Source organism: Gymnoscopelus microlampas (assembly GCF_963454915.1).
Source record: "Gymnoscopelus microlampas genome assembly, chromosome: 12".
Classification (NCBI taxonomy): Eukaryota; Metazoa; Chordata; class Actinopteri; order Myctophiformes; family Myctophidae; genus Gymnoscopelus; species Gymnoscopelus microlampas.
The window spans coordinates 36,777,140-36,802,151 of NC_139949.1; the positions used below are offsets into that span (position 1 = coordinate 36,777,140).

At 43.3% G+C, this 25,012-nt stretch overlaps 1 protein-coding gene across 2 annotated transcripts in view; it reads left to right on the forward strand.

Moving 5' to 3' along the window:
• dpysl3 (dihydropyrimidinase like 3) overlaps positions 1–25,012 on the forward strand; it is a 51,602-nt gene that overhangs the window by 18,659 nt on the left and 7,931 nt on the right. For both annotated transcript variants that reach the window (XM_084075131.1, XM_084075132.1), the window contains exons 4-12: positions 2,991–3,155; positions 4,425–4,486; positions 5,722–5,802; positions 8,488–8,556; positions 10,663–10,783; positions 12,505–12,661; positions 14,082–14,223; positions 15,440–15,610; positions 23,762–23,941. In XM_084075131.1, the coding sequence (XP_083931257.1) occupies positions 2,991–3,155; positions 4,425–4,486; positions 5,722–5,802; positions 8,488–8,556; positions 10,663–10,783; positions 12,505–12,661; positions 14,082–14,223; positions 15,440–15,610; positions 23,762–23,941 (1,148 nt within the window). The remainder of the gene's footprint in view (positions 1–2,990; positions 3,156–4,424; positions 4,487–5,721; positions 5,803–8,487; positions 8,557–10,662; positions 10,784–12,504; positions 12,662–14,081; positions 14,224–15,439; positions 15,611–23,761; positions 23,942–25,012) is intronic.

Consider the following 25,012-nt stretch of genomic DNA (forward strand, 5'->3'; position numbering starts at 1 on the left):
AAAGAAAATGCCTAATTTCTGTGCCTTGGTAGAGTAGGCAAAACACTGGAAAAGCATGAAATGGCTGTTCCACTGTGACTTGTTAACAAGATCCAGTAAAAAGACGAAAAGACAAATTATTATACTTATGTTGATATCTCATACATCAACACAGCAATAGGCTCTGTGCATAACTGTAGTCCCAGTTTCCAGAAGGTGACATACCTTTTTGCTGTTCCAGTTCATTTTCCCCGTTTGATCGGTTCGGCAGCAGATTTGAACTGGAAACACACATTAAGGTGTCATCAGGTGTTTCCCGTTCAAATCTGCTGCCGAGCCAATCAGACAAATCTACTGCAGTGAAACAGGAAACAGGTATGCCACCTTTTGGAAACCTGGGACATCCGTACAGTCATGCACAGAGCCCACAGTTGTTTTGCACGTTGTTTCTAAGCATTTTGTGAAAGGTTTTAGGGATTCTACTGCAGTTTCATTAAGGGTTAATGTTAGGCATGTATCTGTGAGGGTTGTAAAGGAAAGGTGTGTGTGTGTGTGTGTGTGTGTGTGTGTGTGTGTGTGTGTGTGTGTGTGTGTGTGTGTGTGTGCGTGCGCGTGCATGTGCACGTGCACGTGCACACGCATATGTGTGTGTGTGTGTGTGTGTGTGTGTGGTGTGTGTGCGCCTGTAGGAGTGCAATAGCATAATATGTCTGTGTTTGTGTGTCTTTCTGTGTCTTTGGGTCCACTCTGTGCACCCACATTGTGTGGGCCTGCATGTGCCCATTAATGAGAGCAAGAAAGTGTGTGTTTTTGACCACATGCAAGTGTGTTTTGTGTGTGATCATACATACTGTATCTCAGGGGTCGGCAACAGGCGGCCCGCGGGCCGAAATTGGCCCCCCAGAAATAATATCTGGCCCGTGAGATAATTTAAAAAAAAAAAAAAAAAAAAAAAAAACAATTTTTTTTTTTTAGAAAAATATTTTTTGATTTTTTTTTTGGGGGGAGGGATTTTATTTTTATACAGTATCAGACCGATATCTATTATATCCAAATACAGAAAGATACAGTATGAATGATTTACTGAAAAGTGTTATAAAAAAAGTATTAAAAATTAATGTTAAAATAATTATAAATACTTATTTCATAGAACCTGAACCCACTTTTGAAATCATGCACTCATAAACACGATGCATTTTAAAGGATTTATAACATTTTATAGCTAGATTAGAGGAAAATGAAGAAGAAAAAAAAAATCTCCAGAAAAATCGCCTGTGCTGATATTTAAACCGGAAAAAATGTTGATTTATATTGGTCAAACAGAACCGAATTAGACCCAAATTAGACCCGAATTAGACCGAGTTAGACCCGAATTAGACCCGAAAAATTTGTTTGTTGTGCGTGTTGTGCACGCACAGCATGTTCGCGGGGAGGCCCGGCCCGCGATGGAATGTCTGGGAGTGATATTGGCCCTAGGCTTATCTCAGTTGCCTACCCCTGCTGTATCTCATACATGTGCAACTGCGTCTCTCTTCTTAAACACATACTGACTACCCCGTCTCTATCAACGGTCCATTCCCTGTCATGTCTGAGCATCCTGGCGAACAAGACCGCAGTTCATGCCGGCTCCCATTGAAGACAAAGAGGGCCTTTCTTTGGCTGTGGCTTGCAGGCCTCATCCCATTAACATGCAAAACAGGCTCTAAGCTGATTGGGTCGTCTTTAATGGGATACAGAGGCTGGTCAGATGGTAGACCAGCAGGCAGCCCTGTTCTATACCGCAGAAGAATTGTGGTACTGTATGGTTACGAGGGGATGGCCGTTATCATGCACAACTTAACCGCATGAACCCTAGCGTCCCTAATCTGGGGGGCGAACAATCGGCGTAAATAGCCGATCTAGCTTGTAGATTAGTTGTTTTCGGTGAAGGGGATTTGGTGTTAAGGGAAAAAAGGATCAGACGAAGTATAGAGCCAGCCAGAGCCATGTGGGATCAATGGAGAGTTGGAAGCATACAGTATCAGGTCAATGGAGTATGTCAGGTTTATATGAATATGTTTGTGTATTATTTTCATTAAATGATTCAGCAAAAACCTCTTTGAAACTTTACAAACTTAAAGTGCAAGTAAAAGTGCTTTAGGGTAGATATTGTGACACTTCTGCTGTAGCGGACCACGTCTGTGGGTCCCCACAAATCATGTCAATGCTTTGCGATGTCGCCGGTAGCAGCAGTCCCAAATTCTTCAAGGAACTTAGTGTCAGCTGAGACAAAGACATTGTAAATGTAGCATGACATATGACAGGACTGGTTCCCACTGAGTGAACACTGCTGGAAACGCCGGAGGGTTATGTAAGATAAAAGAAACACCAGCCCACACACAAACACACGCACGCACGCACGCACGCACGCACGCACGCACGCACGCACGCACGCACGCACGCACGCACGCACGCACGCACGCACGCACGCACGCACGCACGCACATGCACGCACGCACCCGCATGCACGCACACACACACACACACACACACACACACACACACACACACACACACACACACACACACACACACACACACACACACACACACACACACACACACACACACGAACACACACACACACACACACACACACACACACACACACACACACACACACACACACACACACACACACACACACACACACAACACGCTGACATCAGCTTTTCTCTTCCCTTTCCTCTTCTGTGCCTCTGTGTTTCTCACCTCCCTGTTAATACCTTTACTGTCCATTTCTCCCTGTTCCATCCTCCTCTCCTCCTATTTATCTTCTTCTTTGTTGATCCTCCTCTCTCTCTCTCTCTCTCTCTCTCTCTCTCTCTCTCTCTCTCTGCACTTTCTCCTTTTCTATCACCCCTCCTTTCTCACTTCTCGCTTGTCCTTCCTGTCCCCCTAACAATGCCCTCTCCCTCATCTGCTACCGTGTTTCCTCTCATCCTCCTCTCCTCTCCTCTCCTCTCGTGCAGTGGACCATGTGATTCCGGAGCCCGGCAGTAGCCTAATCCAGGCCTATGACCAGTGGAGGCAGTGGGCGGATGAGAAGAGCTGCTGTGACTACTCCCTCCATGTGGACGTCACACACTGGAGCGACAGCGTCAAGCAGGAGGTGGAGACTCTCATCAAGGAGAAAGGTGGGTAGTAAATGTTCTCTGGTATCCCATGACCTTTGGGAAGTAAAGACAGAAACATGAATGAAACCACCACCACCAGCAGACCACTCAAGGGTCCTTGCCTGGTTTCCAGGGGGTCCCCAGCTAAACGACTGATATTATGGACAAATAATATCAGTCGTTTACAAATGGAACAAAAAGGACCCTTACGGGTCCTTTCGGTTCCATGTGTATACCATCTGAGATATGGGGGTCTGTGGCGTAATGCATACCTAACTGGAAGTCCTTGAAATAAATACAACATTTCAGAACCACTCTTTTAAGACATACTGCATTATGGGAGGATGATTCTTCGTCTCTGCTGACCACAAGTAGTAGGAAGGCCGCATTGGACAGTCCAGCCCAGCTCACAGTTGACGATTGATAACGTGACCTCAGCAGTGGAAGTAATCTGTGTGCTACTTTGCTGTAGGTTGAAATTGCCTTGGAAGCTCAGTTTGAATCCGACTCCCTTCTTTTGGACTTATTTGTTGAAATAAAAAGGAATCAAACAAATGCATGAGTTTCTACATCAGTAGAAACCCAGGCAGGTGCACTGACAGACAGTGGACTGGAGCTCCATGAGACAGCAGTGCAACGGCCGCCCGCACTGTCCACTCAGCTCTGTCCGAGTTGGGAATCAGTTCATTATCTATCTCCAAATTACACCTTTAGAAGATGGTGCAGTGGTTCTCAACATGGGGTACGGGGACTTCTAAATGTCTAAATGTTCTAAATCCTAACATTTTTCTGAAAAAAAACGTATGTTGCTGTAATATCAGTGGTTCTCAAATGTTTTCATGTCAAGGACCCCCAAAAGTATATGTATTTGGCCGCCGACCCCCATCTCAAAATATGTTGTTCCAGGGACCCCCAGAAGCAAAGATTTGAGTTAAAAATGTTGTTTCAAAACATATATGTATTCAAATATTTGCACAAAATAATGTAAAAGATTTTTCAAAAATAGCAGATCTACAAGCTCGTATTGCGGCACTCGGTCCCATGCTATGAGCTTGTAGATCTGCATTTTTTTAATAGCCAAAGTATAAGATAATGGTTATAGCTCAAATGTAAAATGACACAGATGCGTTCCCAGATTGAATGGGTTAACAGCAGCCTGTTGCAGCCATCAAACCAAAACAAAGATCTGGGGGCAAATCAACAAACACCACATGTGTACAATTACCACGGTGTGTGGTAAATGTCTTTCTCTCATAACTATCCCCCCTGTCCCACCTCCCACCTCTGCAGGTGTCAACTCCTTCCAGGTCTACATGGCGTACAAGGATTACTACCAGATGACCAACAGTGAGGTACGAAGTCTAACATCTAATCCATATATAGGACTTAAACTGACACTTATCTATAGCAGTGCCTCTCAAAGTGGGGTCCAGGGAACCTCAGTGGTTACATTTGTACACCCTCAGATTTATGGGGGTCTTTGAAATTTAAACTGACTATAGTAACTTACTGTAAGTGAGCAGGTAGGGGTTCAAGTGACACGACTCAAAAAAATGAGGAAGGGATCAGAATCTGGTTTTATTGCCAGGTTGGACATACAAGGAGTCTCAATGATGTTAGTGCATTACTATTAATAACAACTATTTACTCAAAATATAGATACATATGTTTGCAAGGATATATAAAGATATAAAGGTAAGCAGAAGTAGTTAGTATTTGTATTAATACACATGTAATAAACGCAATATACAATGTAACATGTATAGATCATGGGACAGTTCCTCCAGCAGTGATTCCGAAACTGTATGAAATTATATGCTTAGGATTTCATTGAAAGCTGAAAAGCTGACATAGATTTCCAGTTATTAATGATTTCAAGGTTGCACCTTGTTTTGACATCATGTGCTGCTGACACTGGCAGTGACCATATGCATTCAAATGTGCCCTCAGACATATGCAAGATGTAAAATGAACTTTTCTGTTATGTAAAGTGATTTATTATGTGTGATATTGCTGTCTAGCATCAATGATGATTTTCGATGTGTGTTTATCCATGAACCCATTGCCTTAGACATGTGTGTGTGACATCGTCATAGCAATTGCCCAAACAATATGACAACAGTAATGACCTGCCCCTAACAAAGGTCTCCTATAAACAGTAACCGGACCACAGAAAGTTAGACTGTATTGTTGTGTTTTCCCAGTCTCCCGTGACCTATTGACTCGCTCCGAGGAAGTACGTTGAGTGAACCATCCTGGAAATAGCGGTGCTTGAAAACTGATTTAATTCAGGATTTGTGGTTGAGCTGGATTATTTACAGCCGTTCATCCCACACAAATTCAACCTTTTCTGGAGACCACACAAAGTAATTGCAGTGCGCCACGGTAGACATCATGTAAATTGTGGGCTGTTTTAAATCCCTGGCTTAACAGTAAAAAGGAGTGTCCCACTCCTGAATAAACAATCTGAGCTTTCGTGGAAATGCTAATTTACTGACATCTCACTGTGTGTGTGTGTGTGTGTGTGTGTGTGTGTGTGTGTGTGTGTGTGTGTGTGTGTGTGTGTGTGTGTGTGTGTGTCCTCCAGCTCTATGAGATCTTCAGCTTCTTGGGGGAGAGCGGAGGCATTGCTCAGGTTCACGCTGAGAATGGAGAGATCATTGCTGAGGTAACAAAACTCAAACAAATTAACTTCTCTTCCTCCCGCACATTTCCTATTTTTTCCTGTCTTATATATTCCTCTCTGATCTAACCTTTCTATCCTACCTCCTCTGTGCTTGAGTTGAGTTGAGGTTATGTTAGTTTACCGTGCGTCAGTATAGTTTAGTTTTGTTACATTTTAGCTTAGTGTGCATCAGTTTAGTTAAGTTTAGTGTGAAGCAGATTAGTTTGGTACAGTTTAGTGTGCATCATCTTAGTGCAGGTTAGTGTGCGTCGGTTTAGGTTAGTTTATTATGCATCAGTACAATTTTGTATAGTTTAGTTCAGTGCAAATCAGTGAATTATTTTGTTCCCTTCCGTCCATTCCACTTCAGTTCAGTTCAGTTTAGTATAGTTAAGGCTTATCACAGTTCATCTCCACCGTCCAGTCATGCATTCCACCGTCGCCACAGACTAAACATACTGTTACTGATGAGAGAGGTACAGCCGGCTTCTTCCCTGACAGTAATGTGTGGGTGTAGTTTATAAAAGCCTGCGCTGTATCTGTGGGCAAATGAAAATGAACGGACAGTAATAGTTGTTGGATTGAAAGGGTTGGTATTAGTCAGAACTCCAGAGTATGTCTGGATTCTGTCTGTGTGTGTGTGTGTGTGTGTGTGTGTGTGTGTGTGTGTGTGTGTGTGTGTGTGTGTGTGTGTGTGTGTGTGTGTGTGTGTGTGTGTGTGTGTGTGTGTGTGTGTGTGTGCGTGCGTGTGTGTGTGTGTGTGTCTGCATCTGTCTGTAACTGTGTGGTGAGCATTGGGGTCTGAATCCCTGCAAATCAAAAGTTATCCTACCTAATCTAAACCTGGTACTTTGAACGTGTCTGATGCATATCGGCTTTTAAACCAAAACAATGTCTGAACCACTAGATTCTATCCTGACCCTGAATTACCTCCAAACTGCTCAGATAGGGGAAGTAGAGTACTGTACGTGTTTAAAGCCGTGTTAATGCACTTTAATCGTTGTAGATAACGTGTCAGAACACGCAGGGCTCACATCTTGCATTCACTTGTGAAACATACAAGTGTTCAGGCTTTCAGCCCAAGCACTAACTATAATAACTATAATAATAACTACTATATCGTTCACCATTGTCTTTGTTATAGTTGTGATGTGGACTCTGCCATTAACTTGACTTTAAATTGGTCCCTTTGATAGGCAACTGCTGGTAAACACTCTTTAATCATTATTCTTATTGATGCTTTAATAGATTTAAAGCTCTATTGCAGTGGAGAGAGACGAGAAAGAGAAGGTTGGGAACGGGGCCGGCACAGCTGGGTGCCCTGCAAACTTCATCTGTGCATTGCCTGTGAGACGGATGCAGAGAAAATGATGTTGTTGACATTTTTGGGAGGTGCATGTAATCCATGCAGACTTTTGGCCGAGCACGGATACCCATAAGGCCCAGCGTGTGGTCTGATGCAGATGTTCAAGGTGGCCTTATTCAGCAGATGTTCAAAACTGCTGTTTCGGTCCTCCGCACCCGACGGAAATAATAAAAAAACTCATTTTCGGTAGAACAATGAAGATTTAAACCAGTGTCTGTCAGCCAGTGGATCGGGTCACAAGCTGGAGAAGATCTCTCTGACAGGGTCATGGAAAAGGCAACACCTTTAACCACTTTCAACCTGGCATCCCTGTCTTGGGTATGTCATTATAGCTGAACATAAAAAACAAGCATAAGACACAGTCATATTATACCAGGTTGCTTATTTCTCTCGCTAAACATGGCAACGTTTTTAGATCCCATATTCTGAGAGGACATTGAGCAACAGTCTACAGACCATAAATATCATAGATATAGAAACCTAGATACCTCATTGGCCTCTGCAGTTCATTGGAGCGACCTGTATCGCAATACCCTTGTATTGCTTCCGCCCCTGGTCCAAGGAAGTTTTTCCCTATTCGTGTGTGTCACAGAAGGGGGCGTTCAGTAGGCCTCTGATTGGCCTACCGAACGTCCCCTTCTGTGACGCACGCGACTGAGGGCGGAAGCTGGTGCGCGCCCGAGATACAGACGCCTCAGAGCCAGAGGAGGCGTCTACCTTTATATGTCTATGATAAATATACATACAGTGGCCGAACACAGTATTGTGGGTCGTCTTTAGATCCCATATTCTGAGAGGACATTGAGCCCTCATTGGCTAGAAGACCAGCCAATGAGGAAAAAATGCCGCAAAAGTTACGACTAGCGAGTGTAGATGTAGACCAGGTTGCAACCTCGTGAAAATGGAAACCATTTTCCAAACATGGCTAAAGAATTCAAAATGTAAAAAAAAACTGAAAATAGCCGATCTACAAGCTCACAATGTGTCGCAACGTGTTGTGAGCTTGTGGACTAGCAAATTTAGCTATTTATCCTATGTCGAAGTATGGTTAATAGAGGAATATATTGCACCTGGTTGTGACTTTGTCAAAGATGCACGCATCCCAACATTCCAGTCTCTGCTGTGAAATTGGTTGAAAACGCTGAACTTTCCGCTGTCACAATTGACACATGTACCATGACCGATCTGTGCTGTGCTGTGTGTGTGTGTGTGTGTGTGTGTGTGTGTGTGCGTGCGTGCGTGCGTGCGCGTGAGTGCCCATGAACATATGTAACCATTCATCTGTGAGCTAACCAGCTGTTATCTACTTGTTTGTCCAACAGGAGCAGGCTCGCATGTTACAGATGGGCATTACAGGACCAGAGGGGCATGTTCTGAGCAGGCCAGAGGAGGTGAGACACACACACACACACACACACACACACACACACACACACACACACACAGACACAGACACAGACACGTACATGTACATGTACATGTACATGTACATGTACATGTACATGTACATGTACATGTACATGTACATGTACATGTACACAGACATACGAGAACACACACAGAACAAACACATTTCACTGCTCACCCGAGCTACGCTGAATTTTCTGGACTGGTCTACACACACACACACACACACATTGTTCTTGTTACACACATCTGCTTTCAAACCCATTAGTGTCCCAGTGTGAAAATTCCCTGGTTTCACCACTTGTTACTACAAATTTTATTTCAATAAACAACAGAATGGATACCACGTGGTCAATGTAAGCGCTCTAGCTGCGTGGATTCTCCCATGTCTGGGGGGTGAAGGGGGGGTGGAGTGGTTTGTGTCTGGGGGTCCTGGTGTTAGAGCGTAGTGCTGTGATAGCGTAATGGAATCGTGTGGAGTGGCGAGGATCAACACTTACGTCGTACACCATGACGTGACACTTCCTCCACAGTCCAAGGAGGAAGAGTGCAATTGTCTCCAGATTGTGTTGAGTCCACCAGAACACTGGAACCCATACAGGAAGTGTATGCAGCAGTGATTCCCAAACTGTCCTTATATAAACATTAATGTCAAAGAAATGTCATGGTATTTTTTCTTTCAAATGTTGAAAAATTAGTTTTCATTGTGATACTAATAAATAGGAGCTTAAAGTATGTTATGTTAGTTAGTTAGCTAGAACACAATCAATTGATTGATCCTTAAAATAAAGCGTGCTCTGATGGACACGGTCCACCCATCTGACCACTTAACACGACAACTGAATGGTTACTGTGTTAAGGTTGGGAACCAATACAGTATAATATATTGTATTGGTTCCCAACCTTTTATACAGTATACATGTGTGTTAATACAGTATACAGTAGCCTACAGTATGTACTGTATTTGCTAGTCCCAAGTGTTGCTTTTGCAGTGGTCTACTAGTACACTGTGTAGAGATTAGGGTTTGTCTTATGGACACACAGACTAATTGGATGAACATTGCTATAGGACCTATAGCAATGTTCATCCAATTAGTCGATTGGATCGATACTCGACTTGCCAGTGACAAAGAAAATAAACAAACACGCCAAAACAATTATAATGTTATTGGTATCGGCCCATTTCCCAATCGGTACATCCCTTGTCTCATCCTTTCTAAACTCTTCCATGTTACCAAAGGAGGCCAAACCTAACCATGGTTGCAGCTGCTATGGGCAGGTGGAAAACTGTAAACACCAGGCCTGTACTTTCATTTGAAGAAATGTTATCCAGTTGAAAACAAGGACAGCCTAGAGGTGTGGATAGTTGAGCTCTAACGCTCATTGCCAACCTTGAACTTTGTGCCCCAAATTGCACCATATGTGAGATATTGAGTCGGAGAGGTGGCTCAGGGGTAGAGTGGCAGGGTAGAGTGAACTGGAAAACCGCAAGGTTCCCAGTTCGATCCCGGGCTGGGGCGCTCCCCTAGAGTTAGTGTCGAAGTGTCCTTGAGCAAGACGCTGAACCCCTAATTGCTCCCGATGAGCAGATTGGTGCCTTGCATGGTTTCCTCCGCCATCGGTGTATGAATGTGTGTGTGAATGGGTTAATGGCACAATCAATGTAAAGCGCTTCGGATAGAAGCGCTATATAAAATGCACCATTTACCATTTACCATTTACATAAGTTGGAAATGTTATTGTGGGATCTTCACTATTTATTACTCCTCCCTGTTTTTTGGCTTTCCTTCATACTTTAAGAAGAAACCCTGTTCCAACTCTACAGCGTCCGGCCTACTTAGGACATGTCGGCTACCATTTAAATTTTGAAATAATTAGTACTTTAAGAGATATTTAACTTTTAAATTAAAGAAATCCCATTCATTTCAATGGGGAAATGCCATTTAGCTACAGAGGAGCCTAGCAACTGCTTGCTTTTCATAACTATTGTCTCTGGGAATTATTCTGACACTGGCCAGTCCCTAAGTGTAACCTCAGTGACTGGAGGTTCAGTAAGCCATGTGTTATGTCCTGTCCTGTCCTGTCTGCAGCTGGAGGCTGAGGCGGTGTTCCGTGCCATCACCATCGCCAGCCAGACCAACTGTCCTCTCTACGTCACCCGCGTGATGAGCAAGAGCGCCGCTGACATCATCTCCCAGGCCAGGAAAAAAGGTACAGCATGCAGCATTTGGTTCATTGAAAATAATTGAATTATTTTCAATAATTATGTCACTTTTGTGACTAACTTCCTTGTGTATTTCACATTATCATCGCTGTTGGGTGGAAACCGTGTATGTAGAAAACCGTTACTTTCCAGGAAATGGAAAGTAACGGTTCCAGTGGATCCAATGTAGTTATTATTTAGGTACAAGCTCTTGTTAATACTTTTCATTCCACTTTCGATTTGAAAATGTTTCAAAAACAGTGAAAACGTACGATCTACAAGCTCACTACGCGTCGCTTTGTGTGACATTGTCATAGGACAAATTTACGGTAAAAACATTAAAAGTTGAAATATGGAGATTTTGCCCGACAGCGACGACATCTTTGCACTTTTGTTTCGTGCAGCAGACAGCAACAAAAAACTATCGATAAAAAACAGAATGCTGTACAACATTTGCAGTCCCAGAACAAAAATTACAGTACTATTTTTTGTATAAAAAAGGCTCCAACCCCAGACCATCAAATGTTATAAAAGTGGAATGTTGTCCTTACTATAAAGGTATCTGACCTCACTTCAGCGGTGTTAGTTCCTTCCTGGTGCATTACTAATGCCAGGAATGCACATAACCCACACTTCATCCATGACCTTATATGAGGATTTAGCTATCTGTCCCCAGGCACCAGATAATACACAGTGCCTCTGCAAGCAGTCATGTGCAAAAGAGGCTACATTTAGAGGAATTCCTATACCTTTATCATTCAGGTCTTCTCCGTGGTCGAACTGTCACAAAGCTGTCTCTGTTTTCCCTCACAGGGAAGAGGATTGGGAAGGCCAGAGGCTCATACATGGGAAAATCCTCAGTGTTCATCTAACTCTAACTAAAAGTGTGTGTGTGTGTGTGTGTGTGTGTGTGTGTGTGTGTGTGTGTGTGTGTGTGTGTGTGTGTGTGTGTGTGTGTGTGTGTGTGTGTGTGTGTGTGTGTGTGTGTGTGTGTGTGTGTGTGTGTGTGTGTGTGTGTGTGTGTGTGAAATCAAAACAGTTGACTGGGGACAGGTTGCCTAATTGGGGACAGAATTTATGTCCCCAGTTTCATAAGCGTTAGGCATGTGTCTGTTTGAGTTATGGTTAGGGTTGTTCACAGATACTATGCAGATAGATGTATGTTGGATTGTTCACAGATGCTAAGAATGTTATATAGATATATGCTAGGTTGTAAATCATGAATTGCTTATGGTTAATGTTAGGGCAATCAGATATGGAATGAATGCAATGTCTCCAGAATTTTCCAGAATGTATGTACTTACTGTACCTGCACGTATGCGCATACCTAAGAGCACGTGTATAGGCACTTTTAGGACATACAATATGTGTGAGTTTGGCCATTTTAGTCTATTGCTTATGCTTTCCAGAATGTATGTCATCACTGGTTTGCTCAAATTGTGAGTTGTGAATATCTTGGCCAGATAAAGACAGGCAATGAGAAGTACAACTAAAAAAACAACTGCTTTAAAGTGCAAGTGAAGCTAACCCCCGCCTGATCCAGAATGGAATCCTTCCAAGGATGATATTAGGACTTTTCAGAGTTTGGACATCGTTGCTCCGCTACAGTATACACCATCAGACAGTTATCCCAAATACTTCAGTGAGATAAACCTTGTATAATCCCTATTGTTGAATTTTTTATTCAAATAGAATGCCACATCACCACCATTTTTTATTGTTTTTTCAGGAAACGTTGTGTTTGGGGAGCCAATCACAGCCAGCTTGGGCACTGACGGGACGCACTATTGGAGCAAGAACTGGGCCAAGGCAGCGTCCTTTGTGACATCTCCCCCCCTGAGCCCGGATCCCACCACCCCAGATTACCTGAACACACTGCTGGCCAGGTACTCACCACACTGACCCCTGCTGGTCACCTTTGTCAGTCCTGGTGCACAAAATGGAACGGCGACATGAACAAGTGCCCATGAACCAAGAACCATGCACAGTGCACACACACCATATTGTTTTGTTGTTGTTGATTCCGTTGTTGGGGATTACCCCATTCAAAGGGTGTTTTCTCCTATTTAGTTCAAGCTATGTAATTGTAATGTAATTGAGAAATGACTATCAGCCCAGGTTAGAAGGTTGAGATGGTTTGGACATGTGAAACGGAGGGATAAGGACATTGGGAGAAGGGTGCTGAAGGTGGAACTGCCAGGTAAGAGGAGAAGAGGAAGGCCAAAGAGGAGGTTTATGGACGCGGTGAGAGATGACATAAAGGTGGCAGAAGTCACGAGGAAGACGCAGAAAACAGAACCAGAAGGAAACTGATGATCCGCTGTGGTGACCCCAATGGGAATTTGCCGAAAGAAGAAGAAGAAGTTCAAGCAATGTAATCCATCGAGTAAATATGGACAATGATAAAATATGAAACAAAGAGGACATACTTCCATGTTGTAAGGCTAGGATCACTCCATGTATTTTCTGTTGCGAAATTTGCCAAAAGGGGAAATTATGAGGGTATAATATTCCCCAAGTGATCCCATTTGCTTTTCTGCAACTGAGTTCAAAATAGGTACGTAAAGGAAATTAGTAGTTAAAACCAAAGCCCTGTGTCCTTCAGGTCTGCTGACTAATCTAAATATATTGCTAAAATGGGATTGTTGGCTTGCCATCTCAATGATAAATGTACTATTATTCCACAAGTGGCTCTCTTCATCATCTGGTAAGAGAGTTAAAGTATGGTCTGGAAACAGAGAACACCCAACAGCCGTTTGTAGAGCAGACGAGAGGCTTTTGGCACGGGGTAACTCACCTATACTGTTGTCCAAGTTGTGTTCTAGTACATGAATCTCCAGCTGCGGTGAAGTAACCTTTTTTTCCAGCTTGGCCCTGTGGGAACAGCAATAAAACCTTTGATATAAAGTAGTTTTTTCCGGTTTGAAAGGATGAAGGATGAATTAATTGCTGTGTTTCATCTCAGGTAGCTTATGTGTCATTTTAATGTTTCTCGTTTTGGCACAAGGACAATGCACAGCTTGATAAACTATAAGGTAAGGGGAGGTTGCCATATTAATGGCTTTTTTGTTTTGTTAAGCATTTTCTAATCAACTTCTCTCTTTTCTCTTATTCTCTTTCTCTTTTCTGTCCCTGTCACACCACTTTTTCTTTATACCCTCCCCTCATTTAATCTCTCTCTCTCTCTCTCTCTCTCTCTCTCTCTCTCTCTCTCTCTCCCCCTCTCTCTCTCTCTCTCTCTCTCTCTCTCTCTCTCTCTCTCTCTTTCTCTCTCTCTCTCTCTCTCTCTCTCTCTCTCTCTTACAGTGGAGACCTGAACGTGACAGGCAGTGCTCATTGTACCTTCTCCGTGGCCCAGAAGGCCATCGGCAAGGACGACTTCACTCAGATCCCAGAGGGGGTCAATGGCGTGGAGGAGAGGATGGCGCTCATCTGGGATAAAGCTGTGGTGAGAAAAGACACGTCACGAATATTTCTTCCATCTGGGGCCCGTCCTGCAAAATGAGGATGTCAGAATCCACGTGAATTTATGGCCATTTCTTTCTGTGTGACATGAAGTATCTCTTTCCGTATTTGCAAGGTACAACAACAGCACAGACCTCAATAGATAACGGCAATATGCACGTTTTCAGTGACATCCAACCAACCACATTCACTTCCATGTTAATGGAATTGGAAAAAATGCTTTTTCTCTGCTTTCTGTTCCAATTGGCGAAAAAAAAACCTACATTCAACTGCCAATAACTATGGAATGGATGGCACACTTTTTTTTTACGAGACACGGATACCTCTTTTAAAGCGATCGGGGGATCGATCATACTGGAGATAAATATTCTAGATTAGTGAAAACACTTGAAAATCGCTGCCAGTGGCTTAGCAAACAATGTTTTATTACTGCCAGTCATCATTTAGGCATTCCTAGCTGCCACTGTTCAGAGTCATTTAGATCAAGTACAGGTCTTTCAAACTTATTATTTATATATTATATTACTTAATTCTCTCTCTCTCTCTCTCTCTCTCTCTCTCTCTCTCTCTCTCTCTCTCTCTCTCTCTCTCTCTCTCTCTCTGTCTGTCTCTTTCTCTCTCTCTCTCTCTCTCTCTCTCTATCTCTCTCTCTCTCTCTCTCTCTCTCTCTCTCTCTCTCTCTCTCTCTCTCTCTCTCTCTCTCTCTCTCTCTCTGTGGGTCTGTCTCTCTCATTCTTTTTGCACTGTCCTTCACCCCCATATACAGCACGTAACGATGTCTCCCATTACCAACCAGCATCCCCTCCTCAGTGTCTTGTGTTGTTCCCTGCAGTCTCTTTGCTAACAGGCAGGGGTTTGTAGATTTAGACAGCTGGTTGTTTATGTGTTTGGGGACTTGGTGGTACACCACTGTCTCTAAGGTTTAGCAACACACATACAAGGTAACACACACATGCATGCTTTGTTTGTGTGTATATCTGCATGTGTGTACTGCTGGGTCTGTATATGCCATGAATGTTGCTGAAACTCTCAAATATCCTCGCCACACATCCGACCTTGATATTTCTCCCATACACCATAGCTTTCAGACTAACCTAACCTGTGTATGTGTATTTGTTTGAAACAACCTAACCTGTTTATTTGTTTGAAACACAACCTAACCTGTGTGTATGTGTTTGTTTGACCCCCCCCCCCCCTAGACCACCGGTAAGATGGATGAGAACATGTTTGTGGCGGTGACCAGCACCAACGCGGCTAAGATCCTCAACCTGTACCCCCGGAAAGGCCGGATAGCCGTGGGCTCCGACGCCGACCTGGTCATCTGGGACTCTGACTCCGTTCGCACCGTCACTGCCAAGACTCACAGCTCGGTGAGTGTCCACAGGTCCAAGAACACGAATTGTGGGTGCTTCGGTCCCCATAAAGTCATATAAGAGGGTATAAGAGGGTGATTACTCTGAGACAGGTCGCTACAGGAGCAGATGTTTAGCAACCTCTCGGCAAACAAAGGCCACAGAACGTTTTTTATGCTGCCAGTGCTATGCTGTACGTGCAACTCCTCGCCTGAAAACTTTCATGCACGTCAAAGGCAATGATACGGATTAAAGGGAACTAAAAACTAGCAATTTTCTGTGAAAAAGGTACCAGTACACCTTTGAATGTATGTGACCACGAAGATAAACAAACGTAACAATTGAATCATGTGATGGACTTGGAAAGGTCGGTACTAAGGTTTTACTTATTTTCTGGAAATGCGCTTCATCCACTTCATTCAATCCAATTTATCCAATTTAATAAGCAGACATTATGCGATATAGACAGGGTCAGGCTATACGCAACACCCTGCACTGTATGTGATAGTTGGCTAACCAGCCTACAAAAAATATTAACTCGTTGTAGAAAATGTTCATTCACAATTAGCACAGTGCACAGTGGAAAATGTTTGTCTTTCACAGTGTTGAAGCCATAACAGTTACAGTAGCTGTTCCTGTTGTAACTGTAACTACTCCACATGATCCATACTTGGTTTTCATTCAATACATTTTGTGCAGCTGTGATTGGACAGGATAAATGTATATGGGCTGAGATGGGGGTGGGGGTGGGGTGGAGCTGTTGTGTAACTCGCTGCGGGGGAAACATAGTTTTACATAAAAAAAGAGTGAGAGAGACGCATAGTTGGCCACCTTCCAGTGACCTCTGAGTTCCTCCGAACAGGAAATGAAGTCCCAGTAGATGTCTATTACTGTACACACTGTGTTCACTCTGCATATGGCCCTTTCATCAGCAGCAGTGTTGCCAGATTTTGCGAGAGAAATAAGAAACCAGGTCTTTGAAAACAAGCCCAAAAGAAGCGACTATAGGCCGCATGACCACTTAAACCTATATGCATTGGCTATTACAGGCTCACAACTCGTCGCTTGTAGATCTGCTATTTTCAAACAAATCTTGAAAAAAAAAACATTTTGAATGTTTTTCGCAACATTTCAACAACACAAATCTGGTAGGGGGGTCCCTCTCCCAAAATAGTTTTAGATGGGGGGGTTCTGACTCCCTTCACTCCCTTCCGTGGACAAATGCATATTAATTTGGTGGTCCTTGACATGAAAATGTTTGAGAACCTCTGGTTTAAGCAACATTAGGAAACAAGCCCAAATAAGCAACTTCATTTTACAAACAAGCCCAAAAACCCACAACTACCAATCATTTACAATCAACTTTACAGACAAACAAGCCCAAAGTCGCTAATAATAAGCAGATATGGCAACACTGATCAGCAGCACAGAATGGACTGATGTACTTCTACTCAAGTATCATACTTAATTACATTTTTTATATAATATAATTATTATGCGATAATTTATGCTTCTACTTCACTAAATCTCAGAGGCAAATATTGTACTTTTTACTCCTCTACCGTTATTTGAAAACTGCAGTTGCTGCTGGTTACTTGTATCGCGACACATTGTCAATGAGCGTGTGCATCGGTTATTTTCATTTAAATAGGCCTTATGGGATTAATTCATGTATCATTCCTGTAATCCTGTACGTCTGGGTCCCAGGGAGACATTTCTCGTTTGTGAACGCCTGATCTGCAGTGTTGAACTCTGTTTATATAAAACGGATAGATCCAGTCCTAGATAATGATTGGCCGAGCCGCATTCGTAGCCATTGTGAAATACTGTTAAACACACACCTGGACTGCATGTATCAGTGTTACTGTGCCAACGGCGTGTCTACAATATCCACCGTTGGGAACCTTCCATGCTGCTCTGGGGTATAGCAGCTTCCTTGTTTGTGCAGACAGTCTTTTAGTCAGCCTTTCGTCAGTGTGGTTATTGCAATGTTTGAGTATTTTTTACATGTTAACTGAGGACAATTTACAAAGGATTGGAGAGTAGACGTAATGTAGTTGGAGGCAACAATCCGATTGCATCCACATTTTTATTGTTTAGTATTCCTTTATTGTTTATTATCCAGCTTCCAGCATGATAAGCTGTAACAACCGCACACCACAGCCCCCCTCCACACGCACACACGCACGCACAAACGCACGAACGAACGCACACGCACACACATTCCCCTGGAAGTGGATGGTGATGCAATGATCTATGTAGACTATGCAGAAGATGAGTAGGGCCTCAGGGAACATCATAGTTTGCAATGCAGAAAACATGGTCAGAAGAATCACGGAATGGGGACATAAACATGGATTTCACATTACAGAACAACACAGAAGTGTGTGGAATTTGGTGATTTGGAGTAGATTCTGAATTTTTTTTAATTAGAATAGTCTGTCCTTTGCATAAATCCGTTTGAGCTTCTACATTTTCCTCTGAAAGTGTGAGTGTAAATCATCAGCGTACAGTAAACCAGTGGGTCTGAAACATTTTCATGTCAAGGACCCCCAAATTTATATCTTAGCCGTAAACTCCTATCTGAAAAGATATTGTGCCAGAGACCCGCCGCATAAGAGGAGATTTGTGGTTTTCACAGTTTTTCACAATTTTTTCAAATGTTTTGAAAATACCAGATCAACAAACTCAAAACATGTTGCAATGCGACACATTGCGAGTTTGTAGATCTCTTTTCTAGACAAAGTACAAAACGGCATGGAGCTGATTTACTTCTGCTCCATGTTAATAAATGCAGCCATTCTCAGTGGCCGTGCAGTGCACGGATGCTCCACTCGTGCATGAAGTTTGTCCGTGCGTATGAAGTGCATAGACCAGACGTCCCGCTGTGGCCAGGTTTGGCGAGAACGGTCACGCACAAACCTGCAACGCAAATTAAGCATGTGGGCTTTATTGCACCCCTGGTGGGTTCTAAGCGTTAACGTGGTTAAACTGTTCCTCATTTTGCTGGGGACCCCCTGAAACCCCCTCAAGGACCCCTTGTGGGTCCCTGGACCCCACTTTGTGAATCACTGGTTTAGTAAATGAAAGAAACACATCATTAACGGCTAAATTCAGGGCAGAATAGCTATCCAAAAGATTTTTTATTAACAAGGGAAAATGGGCAAAAATGCATAACATGCAAATCCCCCCCCCCCTCATTTTTTTTATCATTTAGAAAACCAAACTTGGAAACAAATGAAACAGATTTTATAAGGCCCTGGATGTGTCAGAATAGGCCATGTTAGGAAGCACTGGCACAGGAAGTTTTACCAGCACGCTGCACTTCCTGTTTACGCTGTGATAATTGAGTGAAGAAAAGATTTTAATGTGGAACAAAAATGGCCAAATGGGGGGTGTGTTGAAAGAATGATGATTGAATGGAAGAATGAAAACATTGATGAGGTAATGCACTGGTTCTCAACGTGGGGTCCAGGGACCCCCAGGGGTCCTTGAGGGGGTTTCCAGGGGGTCCCCAGCTAAATGATTGATCGTTTTGAACCAAATAGTAACTCCTAGAGTGTACCCTGAACCCCGGGAGAGTACCCTAAACCCCACGTTGAGAACTGGACCCTGCTCACGGGTAAAGTAGACTAAAAAGGGTGGAAATAAAGGAATAATCTCCACTGCCTTTTTCGAATGTTAGCGGTTCCACTGAGGCCCACAGGTTCTTGCAGAGTGATGTCACCCTCTTCATTTCCTGTTGCGAGTCCCTCCAGATAACAGAGCAGAACATAGCAACGCCACAGCTCCCAGAAAGCATCCACCTTCGGCACGCACTGTATGTCGTACTTTGATGTGTGGCTGAATGGGAATGCTAACTGTTTTACTGCCCACCGTCCAGGGGGACCCCCCCCCCCCCCTGCAGTAAAAATACACACACAGCATCTCAGTCTGTTATCAGCAGGAGTACATCTGGTCTGGATTGCTTATTGTTGTTAGGCAACACCCAAACATACACACACACATAATATGTTATTTGTGTGCGTGCGTGCACACACACACACACACACACACACACACACACACACACACACACACACACACACACACACACACACACACACACACACACACACACACACACACACACACACACACACACACACACACACACACCCCCCCGAGTATTATGCACAAAAAGTGAGCATAGTCACATGTGTATAGCTATGTGTGCGTGCCTACTGATGTGCAAATGGTACAGACAGGCATACAAGAGTTAGCTGCACACACACACACACACACACACACACACACACACACACACACACACACACACACACACACACACACACACACACACACACACACACACACACACACACACACACACACACACACACACACACCAAACAGCTCCGTCATGACCTCATGGCTGGCAGACAGCGAGCCTTAGTTCTGTCCTGTTCTGGCCCAAGTTTGGAAGCCAGTTGAAAACAGAGCCGTGTGCAGAGGAAGAGAGCAACAATGGAAGCAAGGGAGAGAGAGAGAGAGAGGGAGGGGAAAGGGAGATGAGGGGGGGAGAGGGAGGGAGGAAGAGAGAGAGAGAGAGGGAGGGAGGGTTGAGGGAGAGAGGGGGCGTCACAGATTACAAACAAGCATGTCCAGAAAAGAAAGTTGGGTGGACCGACGAGAAGAATGACATAAATCAGCGAGTCCCAACCTGTGGGCCCGGGACCACTGGCGGGCCCGGTCGTGAGGATATTGAAAGTGGTCCCCCAAATAATTGGATATACACTATCATGGTATTTTTTTCTTTAAAACCTTGAAAGATTTGTTTTAGTGATACCAATAAATAAGAACTTAAAGCATACTACGTTAGTTCCATTGATCCAAGCTGGAACACAATCGTTTGATTGATCATTAAAAATAAAGTTGCTGTCGTGTTAAGCGGTCAGATGGGTGGGCCGTGAATGCTTTCCGGATTTTCAAGTGGGCCCTGATGCACCAAAGCTTGGGAACCACTGAGACAAATCAAGTGAGGGAGAGAGAGAGAGGCATAGAGAGAGAGGAAGGTATACTGTCTCATTGGCAAGAAAGCTTCATAGTTGAGTAGGTCGAGTTTTAGGAAATATTGCTGCTTAGGACTCTCATGTCACCATAGGATTCATCTAGTTAGGTTCCTTGATTTGGTTCCTATAGCTGTTCCTTCGCTGCATAGGATATCCCATAAGGCTGTGCGGCAAAGCATTTTTGCATTTTCAGATTCTTCTAAATAAAATGAATAAAACATAAAATGAAAACAAAAGTGTCATCCAGAGTTACATTTCCTTGCGCAAGAGGCTTGATTACTATGTAAATCGTTGGGATGTAGCTGTGAGAATCATATGATGCTAATATCTTTCTGGGTTTTCTCAAATCATGCAACCTTTTGGACAGAACCAGTACCTAAATAAACAATCCTAACTAGGTACCAATATCAGAGGATATGTTCCTCCAAATAGTAGAGAGAGAGAGAGAGAGAGAGAGAGAGAGAGAGGGAGGGAGGGAGAGAGAGAGAGAGAGAGAGAGAGAGAGAGAGAGAGAGAGAGAGAGAGAGAGAGAGAGAGAGAGAGAGAGAGAGAGAGAGAGAGAGAGAGAGAGAGAGAGAGAGAGAGAGAGAGAGAGAGAGAGAGAGAGAGAGAGAGAGAGAGAGAGAGAGAGAGAGAGAGAGAGAGAGAGAGAGAGAGAGAGAGAGAGAGAGAGAGAGAGAGAGAGAGATGCTATGGAGTCATCAGGGGCCAGCTGTTTGTGTACATGCCAAATGGACACGTATGAATAACAGACAGATGAATGACGAGAGAGAGAGAGAGAGAGAGAGAGAGAGAGAGAGAGAGAGAGAGAGGCAGGGAGGGGTCTGATTTCTCTCCCCTCTTTCCCACACATGTTGGTAATTAATACTGAGCCCTATTATCCCTCTCTCATTCTCTCTCTCCCGCTGTCCCTCTCTCATTCTCTTTCGCTCTATCCCTATCCGTTCTCTCTCCCTTTATCCCTCTCTAATTTTCTCCCTCTCTATTCCTCTCTCTCTCTGTCTCCCCCTGCCCCCTGTCCCTCTCTCATGCTCTGCCGTTCCTCCATCCTCAGTTTCTCCAAAACTATAATCTCGCTTTGGTAATGTTTTTGGTTGTAAAAGACTGTTGCATTTTTAATGATAATTTGATATCGGATCTTCCCTTTAATGTTACCTCTCACTACACCCTTGTCTGCTCCTGTACAGTTACGTTAAGTTAACGTAACTCCGATGCACTTGAATCAAAGTAAAGATTCTTCTGGTCAAATATTACTCAACTGCAAGTGAAAGTTGCTCTGCTCAATTTGCACTTGAGCAGTTTCAGTACTTGCTTTTTATGTATTCAAAAGTACATGCTTTCCAAAATAAAAAAACCCTGAAATTAACACACAAAAAAGAAAAGGGCAGATCTGTAATTTTCACTATATTTATTTCCGGTAGGAGACACAAAGGAGACTCTTTGTGTCTCCTAGAGGAACCGCTGCCGTTCATCAAATTATTGGCTTAGGAATGTGACAAAAACAAATAAATATCCATGAATTCAAGTCTCCATGGGGTGACTAATCGATAGAAAATAAGTATTTTTTTGGGTGAACTAACCCTTTAATTGGTTAATTCATAATATACTTTTTTGCTTCCTAGAAATGTTGTGGAGTCAAAAAATAAATAAATGTCTTTGTTGTGTCCGAAAATACGAATACTCAAATAAAGTACAGTTTCTCAAAACATAAGTTCAGTACTCTTAAATACTGTAAAACTAACTTTGTTAATGTCCACCAATGGCAGCCACTAGTCTGTGTTACAATGTTTTACTTCATAGGCCCATTATATTAATTCGGAGTGTCAGATCATAATGTAAAACACAATGGTCAGCTTTGTAGGGCTGAGCGCTGTGGTCACGCATTCCACACACTACACATGTTAGTGTAGTTGATTTTTAACGCATGCACAAACACATGATCACATATGCATGCACAGAAAGACACTTTGCAGTCTGATTTGTCATGAAAATTATGGCTGCCGGCAAGCTTAAGTTTACGTTCTTTAGTTGTGAGCTTTTGCGCTAGCATCACACACACACACACACACACACACACACACACACACACACACACACACACACACACACACACACACACACACACACACACACACACACACACACACACACACACACACAATATTAAACCAATAGACAGGATCGAACCAGGAAGAGCTTACTGAATAGCAGCTGGACCACATTATAAACATTAATGAGTTGAATTGTAACAGGTCCAATTTACAGTACCCATTTTGCTGTTTTTTTCTAATTTAGTTTACTACGTTGGAAATTGTATGAATGTATCATTTATTATTGATGTCATTTTTCGGTATGTCTCTGTTACCCCACCCCCCTCAACATGTACTGTAGCACTCACAATGGAAATGAGCTCTTGAGCTTTTTTGTGTTCAAGTTATATTCAAATATAAGCATTTGTGTCAATAAAAACGTCAATCAAACCCCCCCCCCCCCCCGCCCCCTGATTTTAAAGTGCGAGAGAGAAACGAGAAAGAAAGAATAACAGGATTATGACAGGTCCCACAGATGCGTAGCATTTGTCTGCTGTGTTGTGAAACTCAAGTGCTGCCTGTGCACAGCTGAACAATTTAATTACTACATATTTGGCTGGAAAAGTCTCATTTGATAGCTCATTACATAGAAGATGTATGATAATGACCTGTGCTCTTGCACAATTCTCCAATTCTCTCTCTTTTTTGGAGTAGCCAATAATTTGTTACCCCCTTTTTCTCCCCAATGTACTTGTTATGCCAATTAATTCCTCCCCACACGCATTTCTGTGTTGTCACTGCTGACTCACCTGCCAGTGAGGATCCCCCACCGGGAGTAGGTAGAGCCTTCGTCCTACTCCACCCGCCCAACACTCCCCGGTTTAAATACGTTTTGAAAGATTTTCAAAATATAGGATAAATAAATAGCAGAGCTCAGTATTTCTGTCCATTTCCTTTTTTTTTTTAAATGATTTGATGATATTTGATCGTGACAGCCCTATGTGCATTCTGTATGGGTTGTACTGTATATTTGCTTTCCGTGATTGATAACACAATTCCCTTTCCTGTGTGCTTGTGTGTTGCTTTAGGCTGCCGAGTACAACGTGTTTGAAGGCATGGAGCTCCGCGGTGCCCCTCTGGTGGTGATCTGCCAGGGCAAGATTGTCCTGGAGGACGGCAACATGCACGCCACCTCCGGCGTGGGCCGCTTCATTCCCTGCACTCCGTTCCCGGACTATGCCTACAAGCGCGTCAAGGCCAGGAAGCAGGTGGGTCTTTGTGGTCGGCTTTGTGCTTTTTTAAACACCATCATGATGGACATTTGTTGTGGGGTTCTTTCAGAGAGCTTGAGGCGAGTCAAGTTTATTTGTATAGCACAAGGCTATACAAAGGCTACAGGTGCACAGATACACTCTGTTTACTTTTGAAGTGCACACACTCGTGTGCATCGATTGAATTCTTCCGTGTAGCAGCAGCACATGCACTGTATAATAAGTAGGACTGTAACAAAGGTTGTGTCTGCAGATGGTGTAGAAACACGCTTTTCCCAGTGTGGATAGCCATTTTATAACCAAATGCTTCATTTGGTCTCTTAAAACCCCACTTACTAGGCTTTCCCAGTCATGTCCTAAAGTAGCAAACATGCCATCTCAAGCAGCATAGCTGTTTGTCACAGTAAACATGTTTATTTAGGTTGCTGTGGTGCGGACCCAAAAATGTCTGGTGTTTTTAGTAGGGACAGAAAACTGCTGGCCTGAACAGCAAGCCAGACCCAAACAGAGAAGACAGAATCTGTCTGTCCTCCTGACTTTCTGTCCATCTGTCTCATTCTAGCTCTGTTTGTCCATCTGCCCGTTTGTTTGTTCACAGCTAAGCAGGGATTAATTGCAGTCCTGTCCACTGAATTGTGTGTCGGGGTAAAAATAGCACTGTGAGTGTGTTAAGGCGGATCAGAATAGCCGGAGAATGTGGTAATGGTGCCTTTTATAAGCAGTGTGAGCTCATTTGTCTCGTAGGAGGACAAGGGCGAGAGATTGGAAAAGGAGGACAAATAGATGCGGGAGAGGAAACAGGAGATGGGAGGAAAAGGGGGAAATGGACATCAGATGTTGTTAATAACGCTGCATAATCTTTCTGTTTTCTTCTATTTTGTTGCCTCTGTGGTGAGATCAGGGTGGTCAGGGTGACCTAATTAAATAAAGAACACATAAAAAAGTAAACGCTTTACTCATGGGAATTCAGGCGCATTAGTACTGTATGAATGGCGTACCACTTTCAACAATAGACTTTATTGTGACAATAAAGTCACTATTAGCTTGTTTAAATTAAAGACAAAATGC